At 38.3% G+C, this 14,468-nt stretch overlaps 3 protein-coding genes across 5 annotated transcripts in view; all 3 read right to left on the bottom strand.

The window, feature by feature from the left end:
* Positions 1 to 14,468, bottom strand: part of LOC118826992 — a 74,850-nt gene that overhangs the window by 12,140 nt on the left and 48,242 nt on the right. The window contains exon 1 of one of the 2 annotated variants that reach the window (XM_036598148.1): positions 2,578 to 2,718. The exons of the other annotated variant lie outside the window; for it this stretch is intronic. The gene's annotated coding sequence lies outside the window, so the exon portion shown is untranslated. Of the gene's footprint in view, positions 1 to 2,577; positions 2,719 to 14,468 lie in introns of those variants that run through there. 2 annotated transcript variants of the gene reach the window in all.
* Positions 4,887 to 10,300, bottom strand: LOC118826997. The gene is made up of 4 exons (XM_036598159.1): positions 10,145 to 10,300; positions 7,634 to 8,832; positions 6,056 to 6,346; positions 4,887 to 5,958 (listed from the first exon to the last, which is right to left on the bottom strand). The coding sequence occupies exons 2-4, from the start codon at positions 7,965 to 7,967 to the stop codon at positions 5,837 to 5,839; spliced, it is 747 nt and encodes a 248-aa protein (XP_036454052.1). The 5' UTR covers positions 7,968 to 8,832; positions 10,145 to 10,300; the 3' UTR covers positions 4,887 to 5,836.
* LOC118826986 (CD276 antigen homolog) overlaps positions 10,770 to 14,468 on the bottom strand; it is a 7,259-nt gene continuing 3,560 nt past the window's right edge. For both annotated transcript variants that reach the window (XM_036598137.1, XM_036598136.1), the window contains exons 4-5: positions 14,250 to 14,468; positions 10,770 to 13,245 (exon numbers count right to left, since the gene is read on the bottom strand). The exon at positions 14,250 to 14,468 is cut by the window's right edge and continues 72 nt beyond it. In XM_036598137.1, coding sequence (XP_036454030.1) covers positions 13,016 to 13,245; positions 14,250 to 14,468 — 449 coding nt within the window. In that variant the 3' untranslated portion in view covers positions 10,770 to 13,015. The remainder of the gene's footprint in view (positions 13,246 to 14,249) is intronic.

Here is a 14,468-nt window from a genome sequence, read left to right as displayed (position 1 = left end):
ATGCAGATGATGTTTCATTAATTATTCTTAAGGATTTAACTGCTTTATTTGATACTACAGACCACACAATACATCTAAATCGGCTTAAGAACCTGGTTGGTCTTAATGGAACTCTACATATTTAACTGGAAGACTTACTTTGTAGGTATAGTTGAATGTCTCAGAATGTCTGATATTCTCTATGGTGTACCACAAGGCTCTCTACTTGGTCCACTTCTGTTTTCATTGTATATGCTGCCACTAGGTCAGATTATTAGGAAGCATGGCATCAATATTCATAATTATGCAGATGATACACAACTGTATATATCTGTAGCTCCAGACGATGTCCCTACAGTAGACCAGCTCGTAATATGTCTGTACAGCATTGTTAGCTGGATGAATAGCGATTTATATAATGAGTAGCAATTGAAATAATGATAATTAGTAGTGAAGCAAATAGGAAATAGGTGTATGAAAAACATGGAAATCTGGCTCTACAAGTAAAACCTGAAGGTAGGAATCCTGGTGTAACTCTAGACTCGGATTTAGCTTTTAAATCACATTGTTGATTTTTTATTACATTTGTTTCTCCCCATCTCTGTGTTTCCCTGTATTGTAAAGCATTTTGAGTTACATTTAAATCTATGAAAGGTACTCTATAAATAAAGATAATAATAATAATAATACTAATAATAATAATAATAGTAACAATAATAATAATAATAACAATAGTAACACTACTACTACTACTACTACTACTACTAATAATAATAATAATAATAATTAATTATTATTATTATTATTATTATTATTATTATTATTTGTATTATTGATGTTTTAAATTTTGCAATGTTGACAATAAGTTTAGAATTAAAAGATATCCTTAACTCAATCAGATATTTTATCACTTAATGCTGCTCTAAAAAGAAAAAAAAAAGTTGTTTTTAAACAATTAAATGCGTATCTAAGATCAAACAAGTTATATGAGTAGACAGACTGACCACCTGTGTGTCAAATATTTCTTACCAAATTTTCTAAATCGTGAAAAAACTGAAATACTGATCGTTGGTACAGAAACTCAGAGAAAGCTGCTTTATTTATTTATTTATTTATTTATTTATTTATGTATTTATTTATTTATTTATTTTCTAATATTGCTGTTTGTGAACAGTAACTATAATAAAATCAACTCAAATGTAATTTCCTCTCTTGGTGTTAAGAGAAAAGAAAATTATTTTTTTACAGAATTTTCTCTTAATAATTATTATAAATAATAACAATATTATTATCATTTGAACTCAAACTATTGTTTATTCTGGATGTAACTGTCTTGTTCTGTGACTCAATCAGAGAAGCTATAAACTGCCCTGTAAATCTGTTTATGAAAGTCAGAGGTTTGTTCTCCTCAGAGAGACGTGCAGAAACTTATCTCAGTGAAATCCAGACTGAGTCTCTCTCTTACAGTCATACAGTACATTATCTGCAGTCAGTTCACTTCTTTACTCTCCATACTGACACCTTTTATTCTTATCACCAAATACGTCATTCATAAGAACAAATGAGCAGCTAGCAAAACATTTTACTAATAGAAATTCATTTTACACTGAAATTCTTCTAAATTCATTATGACTCATTATTTTCCCTGGTTTTAAATACTTCACTGCTAGTTCTTTCGATGTGGTACTGTGACGTATGTGTTTCTGACCAGTGCAGACTTTGTCTTGCCTGTAAAGGCAGTAACTGCATTTCCAACTAAATCAATAACAGGAGTGCAAATCCTGACATGTAAAGTCCTCCAGCACATCAACCTAAACAGGTGAAGCTGTGAGACTCAAAACTCCTCAGAACATTTAATCTGAACACTGAGTAACTCACATCTACAGCTCTCTGGACCGACAATAACTGGAACATCTTCTTACTCAGTAGTTCATGATGATCTTATCAGCTTCACCTCACAGACAGACACATTAAAGAGGAACTCCACTGATTTTTAAATGTGCAATAATGTATAATTAGATGGTTAAGATGTAAACAGAGTCGTTCAGAGTGGTTTGGTGTGAAACGCTCTGTTCTAGATAATCTTACAGAGTCAGAACTGTTCACAGTGGTGGTGATAGGAACCAGACGTCCACCTCTAAAAGCTCCCTCACAGAAAGTTCCTACAGTAAATGGTTATGAATTCACTGCCTGATGACTGAGACACTGTTTTATGATAGTTTAGAGAAGATTTTGGCTTAAACTCCATTCATGGTGGAGGGATACATGCAGGAGGTAAAATAGTCCCCAAAGAAAACTTATTATTTCAGATTTTCCACTATTTTCCATCATCAACATTCATATAAACTCATACACACTAGTGAACACACACACTAGGGGGCAGTGAGCACACTTGCCCAGAGCGGTGGGCAGGCCTGTCCACAGCTGAAATGAAAGCACTGATTATGGTGGTTATGAAGGTTCAGGGCTGGTTAAAAATATTAAAATACTGGAGGCTGTAGCCCCCCGAACCCCAGGAGACCCCTCTGGTCAGAGCTCAGTCGTTATGTTAAGCCTATGAAGCTGCATTCAGCTCAGATAAACAGTGTCTGTACTCACTGTGCTGCTGTGGTTGACCTCCAGAGAGGTTATTAATACAGACGGTGGTCTTCCTCACGCTGGACTGTAGTAGAACACTCTCCACACAGAGGGTCTCAGACTTCACAGAGAAGGAGAAACACCTGAAGCTCTGTTCACACATTATCAAATTACAGATCTCATGTGAGTAATGATGTGGGAGGGCTTAAACTGGGGGCCGTCCCAGATCACACACGTGGGGGGTGTGTCTCTACAGACTGTGTTATAGTTCCTGCTGTACAAGCTGCTGTTAATGAAGGTGCAGCAATAAAAAGAGCAAAGAGATGATTTTGATTTTGGAAATCTCTGAGCCTCTATTTATATTTTTGGCCAGTCGTCAGGGACCTGATTAGTTGAATATAAAGTGGTAAACCAGTCATAAAGAAGCAGATATCAAGTAAAATATATTGTTATTGCCAAGATTGTGATACGTAAACAATAAACATCTTTATTTTCTACTTTCACCGTGGAAAATGTCAGAGTAGAGCACGTCTGTCCCTGCAAAACCTCTACTACTTTACTACTTAAAGTACTTCTAGTACTTAAAAAAACTGAACCAAATGAAAAAAGATACAAAATCACAAAAACCCAAACTCTGCTCAGCTCCTGAAGTCCAAACCAGAGTTTGGGTTTTTGTGATTCTGTATCTTTTTCACTTTGAAGTCCAAACAGCCTGATGTTCTTCAGAGATGTTGGATATCAAGTTAAATCTGAGGCTGAATCTGAATTAGGGTTAAAACAGACACTGACACTGTTAGTGAACTGGTCTATAGAGACATTAGTATGACAGGTAGTTTCAAGAAATCTTCTTCTTGAGTTGGAGTTTTCATCAGAAGTTTGAAGTTAAAATAGTTTTAAAACTGTAATGGAGAGGATTTTTATCTGTTATCTACAATATTATAACTATCTTTATAAATAGAGACAACTAGTATGAAAGTGAGGTTTAGTGTGAATGAATAAGTCCCAAAGACAGATGTTTACACCCCTCCCATCTGGAAGAAGGTCTACAGAGCATCAGGGTCCTCCAGGTTCTTTCAGACAGATCTACCTGATGGACACATTCAAAACGAGAGAAAGACTGAAGTAAACTAATCAGTACAAACTCATTTTAACCTTCTGTACAGTAATGAAATGTCTGTAATGTTGTTCTGACACATGAGCTTGTATAGCAGCGCCGCCTGCTGGACTGAGAGAGCAGAACCAGTCACAGTGTTAAAGGAAAGTCAGTACAGTGTGATGATCTGGAACACACTGTAAGATACAGGTTTAAACTGGACTGTGGGTCACTGTGCATTTCATCAGAACTCTTATTATAGCAGTGTGGCTTCTAGTAATCAATAACTAATACTGATTATCTCAATCTGGATTAAACACACTGTACACAGCTCTCACAGAGCCACAGGACTGATTCATTTTAGTACCACAGTCTCAGCAGGAAACACTCGGCTGGTTCCTGGTCAGTTCTGGACGAGTGAACATGTTGAATAACTAAAGCAGGAACGGTTCAATCACAGCACTTTAACAGATACAGTAAACAGAACAGCTGAGTTTTTATAAACAAATCTCTCTCTCTCTCTTTCTCTCTCTCACTCTCTCTCTCTCAGGATTTTAGACAGTGGGCTCATGGGGAGGCAAGAACACTGAGGGGCACCACTTAATGATGTATAAAACAAAGTTGCATAAACAAAATATCTGATTTGTTCTTGGGCAAAAGGAATAAATGATACTGTACTGGATTCCCATTGGCTCTTTAGTTCTTAATAGGGTTGAAAATGTTCATTTCCATCTTTGATCACTGACCTGTGAACACTAGCTGAATGAATTGTTCTGAGTAATCAGTAAAGCACAGCATTCTGGATAAGATCAGCTATTAAATATGTGTAATTATGAATGTTAAAGCTTTAAAACTGAATAACTGCTTCTGTTTTATTAGTTACTCAGAACCTCAGTGTTGTATTTGTCCAGTATAAGCTAATGTGGTAATCTTTAATATATGCTGTATGATTTGACAGGAATCGTTTGGATACTTTAAGGTTCCTCAGTGATCAATACTGAGTATATGATGCAGTAGGCTGTGGAGGATCAGTGTGGATGTGGTCATTATGGAGATGAGCTGTACTGAGTATAAGAGGGAGATGAACAGAGGTCAGTTCTGTGTTTAGTGTTGATTAAGTTGCTGATTTGAGGTTTTAGTAAGAAATTAGATCTTTCTGTGAGTCATTCAGTTGTGACAGTATCTACATAATGCTATGTTTGGTGAATGTCCACAAGATGGCAGTATAACACTGTAATTGACAAGAATGTGGGCATTAGATATATTGATACTTGTTACAGTTGCAAGACATATAATCGCACATAAACATACATATATTAGACAAAAATAGATGTAAATTAGACAGAAATAAGAAACAGACATACGTTAATGTAGGAGAGAGTAGAAACAAACATGTCTATTTGGATATTTACATAGTTTATTAAACATTTTATACTGTTTGTTGTACCTCCAGGAGATCAGGAGATCACTGAATGGTATGAAGTAGATACAACACAATGAGTATAAACATAACTAGCAGTATTACAGTGCAGCAGTATTACAGTGTAAAGTGCGCAGTGAGAGTCATTACAGTAGCAGTTGTGATATATTACACAGTGTGTATTAACAGAGAGGTGATACAGTGATGAGGTCCAGCTCAGTTCAGACAGCAGGAGATCAGTACTGTCTCTGCAGTGAGGAGACTCGCTGTAGAGCCGTATATCAGTGGGTAAGAAAGATCTCACACGGCTCTTTAACACAGTCTGACCTGAATGAGCTTCTCTGTTTATCCAGTGTAGCATGCAGGGGGTGTGAGGTGTTGGAACTGTTAAAGTCCTGTACTGAACTGAAGAATCAGTATATCAGATGAACACCAGTGCAGTAACTAACTCTGCAGGCAGAACTGTGATGAATCCTGCACTGAGAGTTTCTGTCCTCTGTGAAGATCAGAGCGGTCAGTGTTCCAGCCAGTCGTTATCAGTGAAGGTTTTCAGGAACTGGAACTCCTTCAGTGTTTTCTGCTGGGATAAAGCACCGTCCATCAGTGGGGACACTGTCCGTACTTTAAAATCCTTCAGCGTCTTCAAATACAGATCCTGCCTTTGAGCTTTCCACAAATGATGAGGAACTCCTGGAAGGAGAGAACAGTAACTCTGCAGGGTTCTCCTCAAAGATTCCTTCCGGGCATCCGTTGCTAAATACGTTTTCTCAACACCACCAAAGTTCAGTGAGCAAAGCCGCAAGCCCAGCCACGAGGGCAAAGTTGGACAGGACTAACTTCCACACTGGCACATCAGAACTAAGATCACTGTCCAGGCTCTGCTGGTCATCTACAACACAAAAGCATGTTGTGAGTTTAAACTAACAGTCACAATAAAACAGCAACAATACGTTGCTTAAGCTGTATCAACTACACTGAAGACGTACCTTGGACGGTCACTGTGTAGACGTGGATGACCTCTTTATTGATGGTGTCCCTGATGGTGTAAACTCCACTATCAGATGGAGTCACTCCTCTCAGCTTAACAACAGCTGTGAGTGATGCTCTCTGAGTGTAATCAGATTTACACTGTAATGAGTGTCCATCCACTGTACAGATGTGACCACTGGGTCGATTAGCTGCACCTGTGCTGTTATAAATCACCTCCACTGGATCTGATACGTCCAAATCCAGTATGAGATTTTCACCAGCCTTTATCTGAACTGAAGAACTCAAGGCTGAGGAGAGAAAAAGAAATGCCACACATCAGATTACCAGAGGTGTGGACTCGAGTCATATGACTTGGACTCGAGTCTGACTCGAGTCACGAATTTGATGACTTCAGACTCGACTCGAGAAAATCGAGAAAGACTTAAGAATCGACTTTGACTTCAACACCAGTGACTCGGACTCGGACTTGAGCATCATGAATCAGAAAGACTCGAGACAGGACTCTACACGGTCGATTATTTTTCAGATTTATTTTCAATTTATTTTCATTTGAATGAATTTGTTTCCTGCTGTGAACTGAATAAACAGCAGCGTCGTCAGACGTCTGTTATTCTGCTTATGCTCAGCTTACTTTATGTCAGAAGACAAGAGAACCGTTAGAGCTCAAGTTCACCTCCATAAGCATCAATAGGCCCTCACTCAGCGCTTAAACTGCAGTCTTACTGAAAAACTGTCCAGGTGAACTGACCGTTTTCTCCATGATGGTAAATCTAAACACAGCTCTTTCTGTTCTTCTGCAGGTGAAATAAGCGCAACATTCACCACGAAGCTGAACTTCACTTTTTATTCACCCGCTTCGTATTGGAATTTGTCGTTCCACCTTAAACGGTGCAGCAGTTACGTTCCGGCGCCTCAGAAAGTTCTAACAAGAAGCAGTGAAAAAAGTCAACTTCAGCTTCATACATTCACCATTATTTTACTGTCTTTTCTGTAAATCTGATCAATTTGGTCTAAATTCAATTCAAACCTGCGATTGTTTTGAATTGAGCTAGTTTTTATTTTAATCCTGTGTTCCCAACGTTCCCAAAAATCCTTAAAAATTAGCTTCAATATTAAGTTTTTTTTTAATTAAGTTCAGTAGTAATTTAAAATCCTTTTCCTGTATAGTTGTACTGCTCTTTGTGTGTACAGTATGCCTGTCATGGGTATCTGTGTACCATGGGTTTTGTAGCTTACTGGAAGGGTTGGAAGGGCATTAATATAGAGCCAAACGCTGCTAACAAGCTGTCATTAAAAGACTACAGTACTGTTACCATTATTCAGTGTTGTGGCCTTTAGTGAAGAATGCAAACTGACTTGTTTAAGACTCGAAGATTAGGACTATTGACTCGGGACTTGACTCGGGACTGTGAAGACTTGTTACTTGCAACTTAGTGACTTGTTTCGACCTCTGCAGATTACAAATCTGCATGTAAACCATTAGGATGTCATTATTAAGGTGCAGCACCATAACAAAGTCTAAAAGAGCTGCATTTAAATCAGTAATGAAGAAGAAAAACAGAAGAGAGACTCACGATTAATCTGCAGCTTCACATCACAGAGATCTTTACCATCACAGTCACACGTGTACCAGCCTCTCTTAGTGAAATCAGCGTCAGTGATGATGAGAGAGAGATTCCCCTTCAGGTACTGATCATGGATCATCTGATATCCCTCCTTCACTGATCTACATGAAGTCTGATCACACTCAGCCAGAGCATCAGTGGATTTATGGAACACAGTCCATCTGACCAAACCAGAGCATCTCTCAGAGCAGGGCAGAGTAGCAGAGTCATGAAGATTCACCTTCACTGAAGGAACAGCTGATTCAGACCTGAAAGAGGGATTAACACAAAGAAACAACAACATAAAAACAGGAAAAAGGAAAACTGCACAATTACAAACATTTCCATTAATCAGAAAAAAGATATGTTTGCCAACACATGTAAAGGTTAAAGGTTACATGGTCTCCCCTCAATTGCTTGTAAGTTCTCTACTCTTTCAGGTGAGGATAAAGTCACCAAACTCCTGATTATCACCAAGAAGAGCACCAGAACGCTGATGCTATCAGTGTGAAACGTTCAGCACCATAACTAGTGAACACGTCTCCTGCAGTTTAAGGTTGGTACACAATATGACTACTGACGATACGAGTATTTCCATATTTCATAACTGAAAGCTTCCCGTTTCAGTGTTGTGGCTAAATAACACTCAATATTAGTACAGTCCTGTCATCTCAGCTCTACAAGAGCTATCCAGCCAAAGCACGTTTCATGCCTTTGACTTAAACCTGACTTAAACCTGACTTAAACCTGACTTAAACCTGATTTGTTGATAGATGGTCTGATGGACTATTGATCCACATATGAAGGTAGTGGTGCACATTATGCATTTGTGTTGATTTAAACAGATCTGTAAATAATCAGAATGTAATTTTTATGTGATATTTTTAAACACGATGATCGAGATCTACCAGCATTATTCACATTTAACGCACATGGACATATATATGTTTAGACATACATTTTTCATGGGGTTTACTTAATTTTTCACAGCACCCTACATAACTGTATCATTAGAGAAGTACCAGTAAATTTATGCAGCACAAACTGAAGTGAAATTCAGCAGTGAAGTCCTTAAGAAGGTCACCTCTTCCACACACTTACCAACAGTGACTGTAGTGGTCAGTAAGATCAGGACACAGAGAGCAGAGCTGCAGGACTGCATGACTGACCTACAGACACACAAAAATGACCGTTCATTCACTCTAAACATCACCAGTTATGGGAAATAACAGAAATGTAGTTTTTACGTTACTATAGAACTTTACAGCAGCCATCAAATAGGTTTATTACAGACACTAAAAACTGGACAATATTTGTCTCACAAATGTTTTTCACATTAAGTATAATTACAAACTGCAAATCCCATCACTAATATATTTTAAAATGATACGTTTACTGCTATGGAAATAATGAACTTCTCTGAAAATGTGTTAGAAAGAGCACCACAGTTTTAAAAGCTGTATAACACAGCGAGTGAACTACAGTCATGTTGGTATTACAGTGTTTGACTGATACAGAACTGAACTGTTATGGTTTAAACATAAAAGGAATGTTTTGGGTCAGTTTTTGAATTTAAGGATGCTTCAGTCTCTAAAGGGCTGTGCAGGATCACAGTGAAACATGACAGTGTAATAAATACCATACCTGTTGAAATGTGACATCACAGTAGGTGGTCTTAGCCTGCGCTCAGTGATATGAGGGGCTGTTAGGGGGCGTTTATTACAACGTCATGTCCCACTTCAGAGGCCAATTTTGCTTATATTTTTATTTTTGTACAAGTATAACAGTCATAGCTATGACACAGATATGCAGCTCCTAAAGGAAATGCTGACAAAATCCAACTAATAATAATAATAATAATAATAATAAAATAATATTATAATAATAATAATAATACGTTTACAGCAAAACCTTCATTGTTTACTATAATTTCAAATCATAATAACTACAACACACAAAACACAGAAGATTCCAACATCCAACTTTTATTTGGAAATTCAAGAAAATGTCTTTACTGATATTATAAAATATCTTAAAACATATTAAAGTTATGAGAGTGAAAATGAACATCATCCCTCTGGCTGAAATGATCTACATGGTTTTAAATGGAGTCAGTGTGTTAAGTGGTTCAAGCTGTAGTAAAGGCAAGAAAATAGGCCAAGTGTTACATCCCGCTAGAGGGCGCTCATCACACAGTGACGTACCACCGTTATTTATAATGCGCCACTGCAATAACTAACACACACCACCAGGGGGCACCAGTGACGTACCACCGTTATTTATGTAACGACTGTCACCTGAACCGTTATTTAAAGCTCACAGTACAGAACACTAGAGGCTGTAATTCCTCACACAAAACACATTTATCAACATAACTCCATCATTTTAGTGGATCAGTGTATAAAAGCTGCTTTAATATTAAAGATCATCCAAAACACACAAATCTAATCTCCAAACACACTTCAGCTCTGAGTCACTCACCGCTCTGTCTGTCTCACTGCTGGAGGAAATCCATCCTGATGGTGGGAACACTGTTTATTATCCGAATATCAGGAATAGTACAGAAACATACGGCTGACCGCTGCTCTGTTCCTCCTGCTCCTCCTGCGCTGTTCACAACTTTTCTTTTGTTTTGGTCTTCTGTAAACACGGGGGCGGGGCTTCAAGTCCTGTACACTTTCAGTTTGAATTCACAGTCAGAACTGTTCACAGTGGTGGTGATAGGAACCAGACGTCCCCCTCTAAAAGCTCCCTCACAGAAAGTTACTACTTGAAATGGTTATGAATTCACTGCCTGATGACTGAGACACTAATCGAGATGGTTTTTGTCCAAATTGTATTTTTTTCAGATTTTCCATTTTCCATCATCAACATTCATATAGACTCAGAAGACTCGTGTGGGTTCACTGGTGGTTCTGGAGAGTAAATAAAATGTCTATATTTGTACAGCACTGCTGTGTTACTCAGAAAATGTCCATCACCTTTTTCACATTTCTTTATTTAAATATTTATTTTTTACTTTTAATAAGTTTCTTTTTTACGCCCCTCCCTGCTGGCTGAGGGGAAACCATCAGGTCTTTGGTGTTAATGTTCTCTGGATTGCTCTAGTACAGTGATCATTAGCACTGATGCTAGAACATCACCAACACATTGAACTGTAGGATGTAATAAAGCCCAAACCTGCTTCATTTTAATTTTATACAGTCATGCAATAAAAATATATAATACAAATAAAAACAAGCACACTTTACTTTTAAGTATCCCAAACCACTTTATTCACTGCTGTCACAGCAAAATCTCCCATCTCCATTTTTGCCTTTGGGTACATTTTTACAGAATTTGAAAACACCAGCTGCTCTTTACAACACACTAAACTTTCATGATGAATAGACCAAACTTTTATCTCCAAAAACGTCATTTTACCAGAGAAAGAAAAAGCTTTTTAACTTTGAATGGAAGTTAATTTTGGATTATTTACATTCATCATGAAATTATAACACAATGTAAAATGGAACTGGAATTTTCAAATTATGAAAAAATGTAAAAATAACAAAAATGGATTTTTTTGCAAAACAGTCAATTTCTCACTGGATTCAGTCAAAACAAGTCACGAAACTGCAAAATGATCAAATCCACAAAGTTTAAAATCCATATAAAAATCAATTTTATCAAATCCTTGTAAAAAGTATCAATGACTTCTGTACAAAAACATTTAGACACACAACCACACTGCTGCTGTGATGGTGTGACTGCAGCACTGCTGCTTCTGTTGAGGAGCTGATGGGTTTGATTAGATGTTCTACAGAGGAGAAGAACAGCTGTAGTACAGGAGCAGTGCTGGAAACAATGTTCTAGATTAGTGTTTCTGAATGTGCTGCTGGAGAACCGCAGCTCTGCAGTCTCTCTGTTCTCTGACCAAACACACCTGATCCAGCTGATGAAGAGCTCCACAGTCAGTAGATGATCTGACCTGAGGAACAGTGAACCTGTACAGAGCTGATTAACACACACTGATCTAGAGGAACATCAGAACTTTAACTCTTTAATAGAGATTAGAAACACTTTCTTCACTTCTCTGAGACTGAAAACTGAAGGCGGTGAAGACTCAGTAGCTGCCTGTAGTCGCCTGTGATCAGAAAGCTTCAGTGCTGAATCTGATCCATCTGATCAACCACTTCACTTACAGACTGATTCATCTGAATCTATGAAGAGTTTAACTGTCCTTCTACTGTCTCTGCTGACCATCAGTCCACTGTAAACAAAGCAGATAAGGTCCAAATCTAATCAGACTCAGGGCTGTGTGAACTCAAAGGAGTTCAATAATTCAACACATCAAAACAAAACAAAACAAAACCTGTAGAACAAAATCTGGTATTTGTTGTTTTTCAATTTTTTAATATAATTTGAAATGACCAGCTTTCCTTCACACTGCGTGAAAATGTTGTCACCATCAGAAATGGTGTAAAATTCCTTGTGATAAAATGTTTTTCCATTAACTGACACTGAAAATGGAGATTTATTTTTGCTCCTCCTGTAAAATTACCATTTTGGAGATCTGAGGTTTTGTTCCAACAGCAATGAAATACACTGACGCTGTTGGCTGGATGTTTTGGTTGGTGAACTATTCTCAGTCCAGCAGTGACACTGAGGTGTTTTAAAGTGATCCACCACCCAAATAATACCTGCTCTGTGAGGGTCCTGTAGGGGTCCTGACCACTGAAGAACTGGGTAACAAAGTATGATGGACCACAGTCTGTAACTGTAGAGCTACAGAGTGAAACTATACGGTCAGTGGAGCTGATAAGATGGACAGTGAGTGTAGAAACAAGGAGGTGGACCTAATGAAGCGGCTGCTTGGTGTACAGTTTAAGCAGAACATCAACCCTGTTCACCTGACTGAGTTCCACAAAGCCGAACAGAGGGAACAGTATTAAACTCGTTTAACAACTTTCTCTGCTAAGCTGTTCATTCAGATACTCAGGCTGTGTTTAGTGCTCTGAACATGAAAGTGTGATGTCTATGATGAACAGCCAATCATGTGAAATCATTAGAGTCTGTTTAAACACAGAAAATGAATCATTACATTAATAACATCTCAGTGCTTATTGGAGTAATAAGTAGTTCACAGCCCTGATATCTGTAGTATAATTCATTTTCTCTTACTAAGAACCATAAGAACTGATCTTCATGTGATTCATGCCACAAACGTCACTAAGAAAAGCGTGACTGGACTCCATCAGTCCCTGATTAGTCAGAAGCTCAGCTCTGATTGGTCAAGTCAAGTCAGTCTTATAGTGCTTTTTACAGCAACGCTGTCCAGATCCTGAGCGTAATCTCTCTCAGAGGTCCTGGTCATTCATTATCGTGGGGTGACAGTCTCTCTTCACCTGGACTGTGGTCAGAGTGATGGTTCATCTGAGCTCGGTTCTTTGCACCTTCCATTCGTAGAAGCAGATTTTCTCTCCTCAGCAGCAGAATCACCACCACTAACCCCACAATCACAGCAGCTCCCATCACACTCAGTACAATCACCCACACCGGTACAGCAGCTCCTTTATCTGTGTCCAGATCTGAGTGGTCACCTACAAAACAAACACACACAGATCTGTAATACAGCACATCTGAACCACAGATGGGCCTACGCTGCACTATTATAACCTGATAGTATGAAGTGATTTTCCAGGTGAGGAGCTCCATCAGAATGACTGACGATGCACAGTGAGATGGTCAGTCTTTAGCCCTTCAGGCCTTCTGACATTTTCAAACATGATTGTTTTTATGACTCAAAGCTTTGACGAGTCCTGTAAAGTGAGATGGTTAGTAGTGTAACTGATGGAGTGATTGAGCAAAAGCCAAAGAGAGTAAAAAGAGAGAAAAGTAGGAAAAATAGGAAAATATAGAATACAGTTCCACACTGTGCAGGTTTCGGTGTGATTTTCAGTCAGCTGGACTTTTTGCACCATGGAGCTTCATATTTTGCAGCCAAACAGAAGAATTAAACTTTCTTTCCTATCTGCTTGCCTGGATTTTGCCTGATTTATATCATGGATATATATTTTCAGAGCTAACTAGCTTGGAGATCCACAAGGCTACCGATCAGGAAAAGTCAATAATGGCTCAGTATTAAAAGGCTGAACAGCAGATGTGTTCAGATAACCGGCCGACGCTCAGTGGTCAACAGCGAAGGGTTGATTTCAATGCATCCATTTGACAACACAACCCAAAGCATGACGAACACAGTGACCTATGAGTGAGCAGATAAATTTTACTTTATTTACTTTATTATATGAATACAATACAGCTATACATCCAGATTAGTCTGACAGCGGCTACTGAATAATTCAGATGAACTTCTCTGACGAATCTTTAGCTCAAAGGCTCGGTAGTTACCCCCGGGTTTAAGGGGTCAAATCGTTAGACTATAGACAGGAACCATGTAATGAAGAACCTCTGTGTTCAGTTCCATCTCAGTCAGCTTACACACCACCACCAGAACATCAGCACTTATCTGGAAATTGCATGTCTTGAGGAGCAAAAAAAATAATTAATTAATAAAAAGCAACAATACTAAAATAATAATTCATACCTTGGACGGTCACTGAGTAGGTGTGGATAACTTCTTCTTCCCTGATGGTCAGTATAGTATAAACCCCGTTATCAGATAGAGTCACTGCTCTCAGCTCCAGAGCAGAGATTACTGACACTCTCTGTGTGTATTCAGGTTTACACTGTAGTGAATCTCTATCCACTGTACAGATCTGACCGCTGGATCGATTAGCTGCATCTGTGCTGTTATAAATCACCT

The sequence above is a fragment of the Colossoma macropomum genome, unplaced genomic scaffold (genome assembly GCF_904425465.1).
Source record: "Colossoma macropomum unplaced genomic scaffold, Colossoma_macropomum, whole genome shotgun sequence".
NCBI lineage: Eukaryota > Metazoa > Chordata > Actinopteri > Characiformes > Serrasalmidae > Colossoma > Colossoma macropomum.
The sequence above is the reverse complement of the archived record's forward strand: the minus strand, read 5'-3'. Positions and strand labels throughout refer to the sequence as shown.

Coding starts and splice junctions, on each gene's coding strand:
- LOC118826997 (XM_036598159.1), bottom strand. CDS start 7,967: ATGTTGTTGTTTCTTTGTGTTAATCCCTCTTTCAGGTCTGAATCAGCT. Junction 6,347..7,633: donor TGTGAAGCTGCAGATTAATC/GTGAGTCTCTCT, acceptor TTCTCTCCTCAG/CCTTGAGTTCTTCAGTTCAG. Junction 5,959..6,055: donor CTACACAGTGACCGTCCAAG/GTACGTCTTCAG, acceptor TTTGTGTTGTAG/ATGACCAGCAGAGCCTGGAC.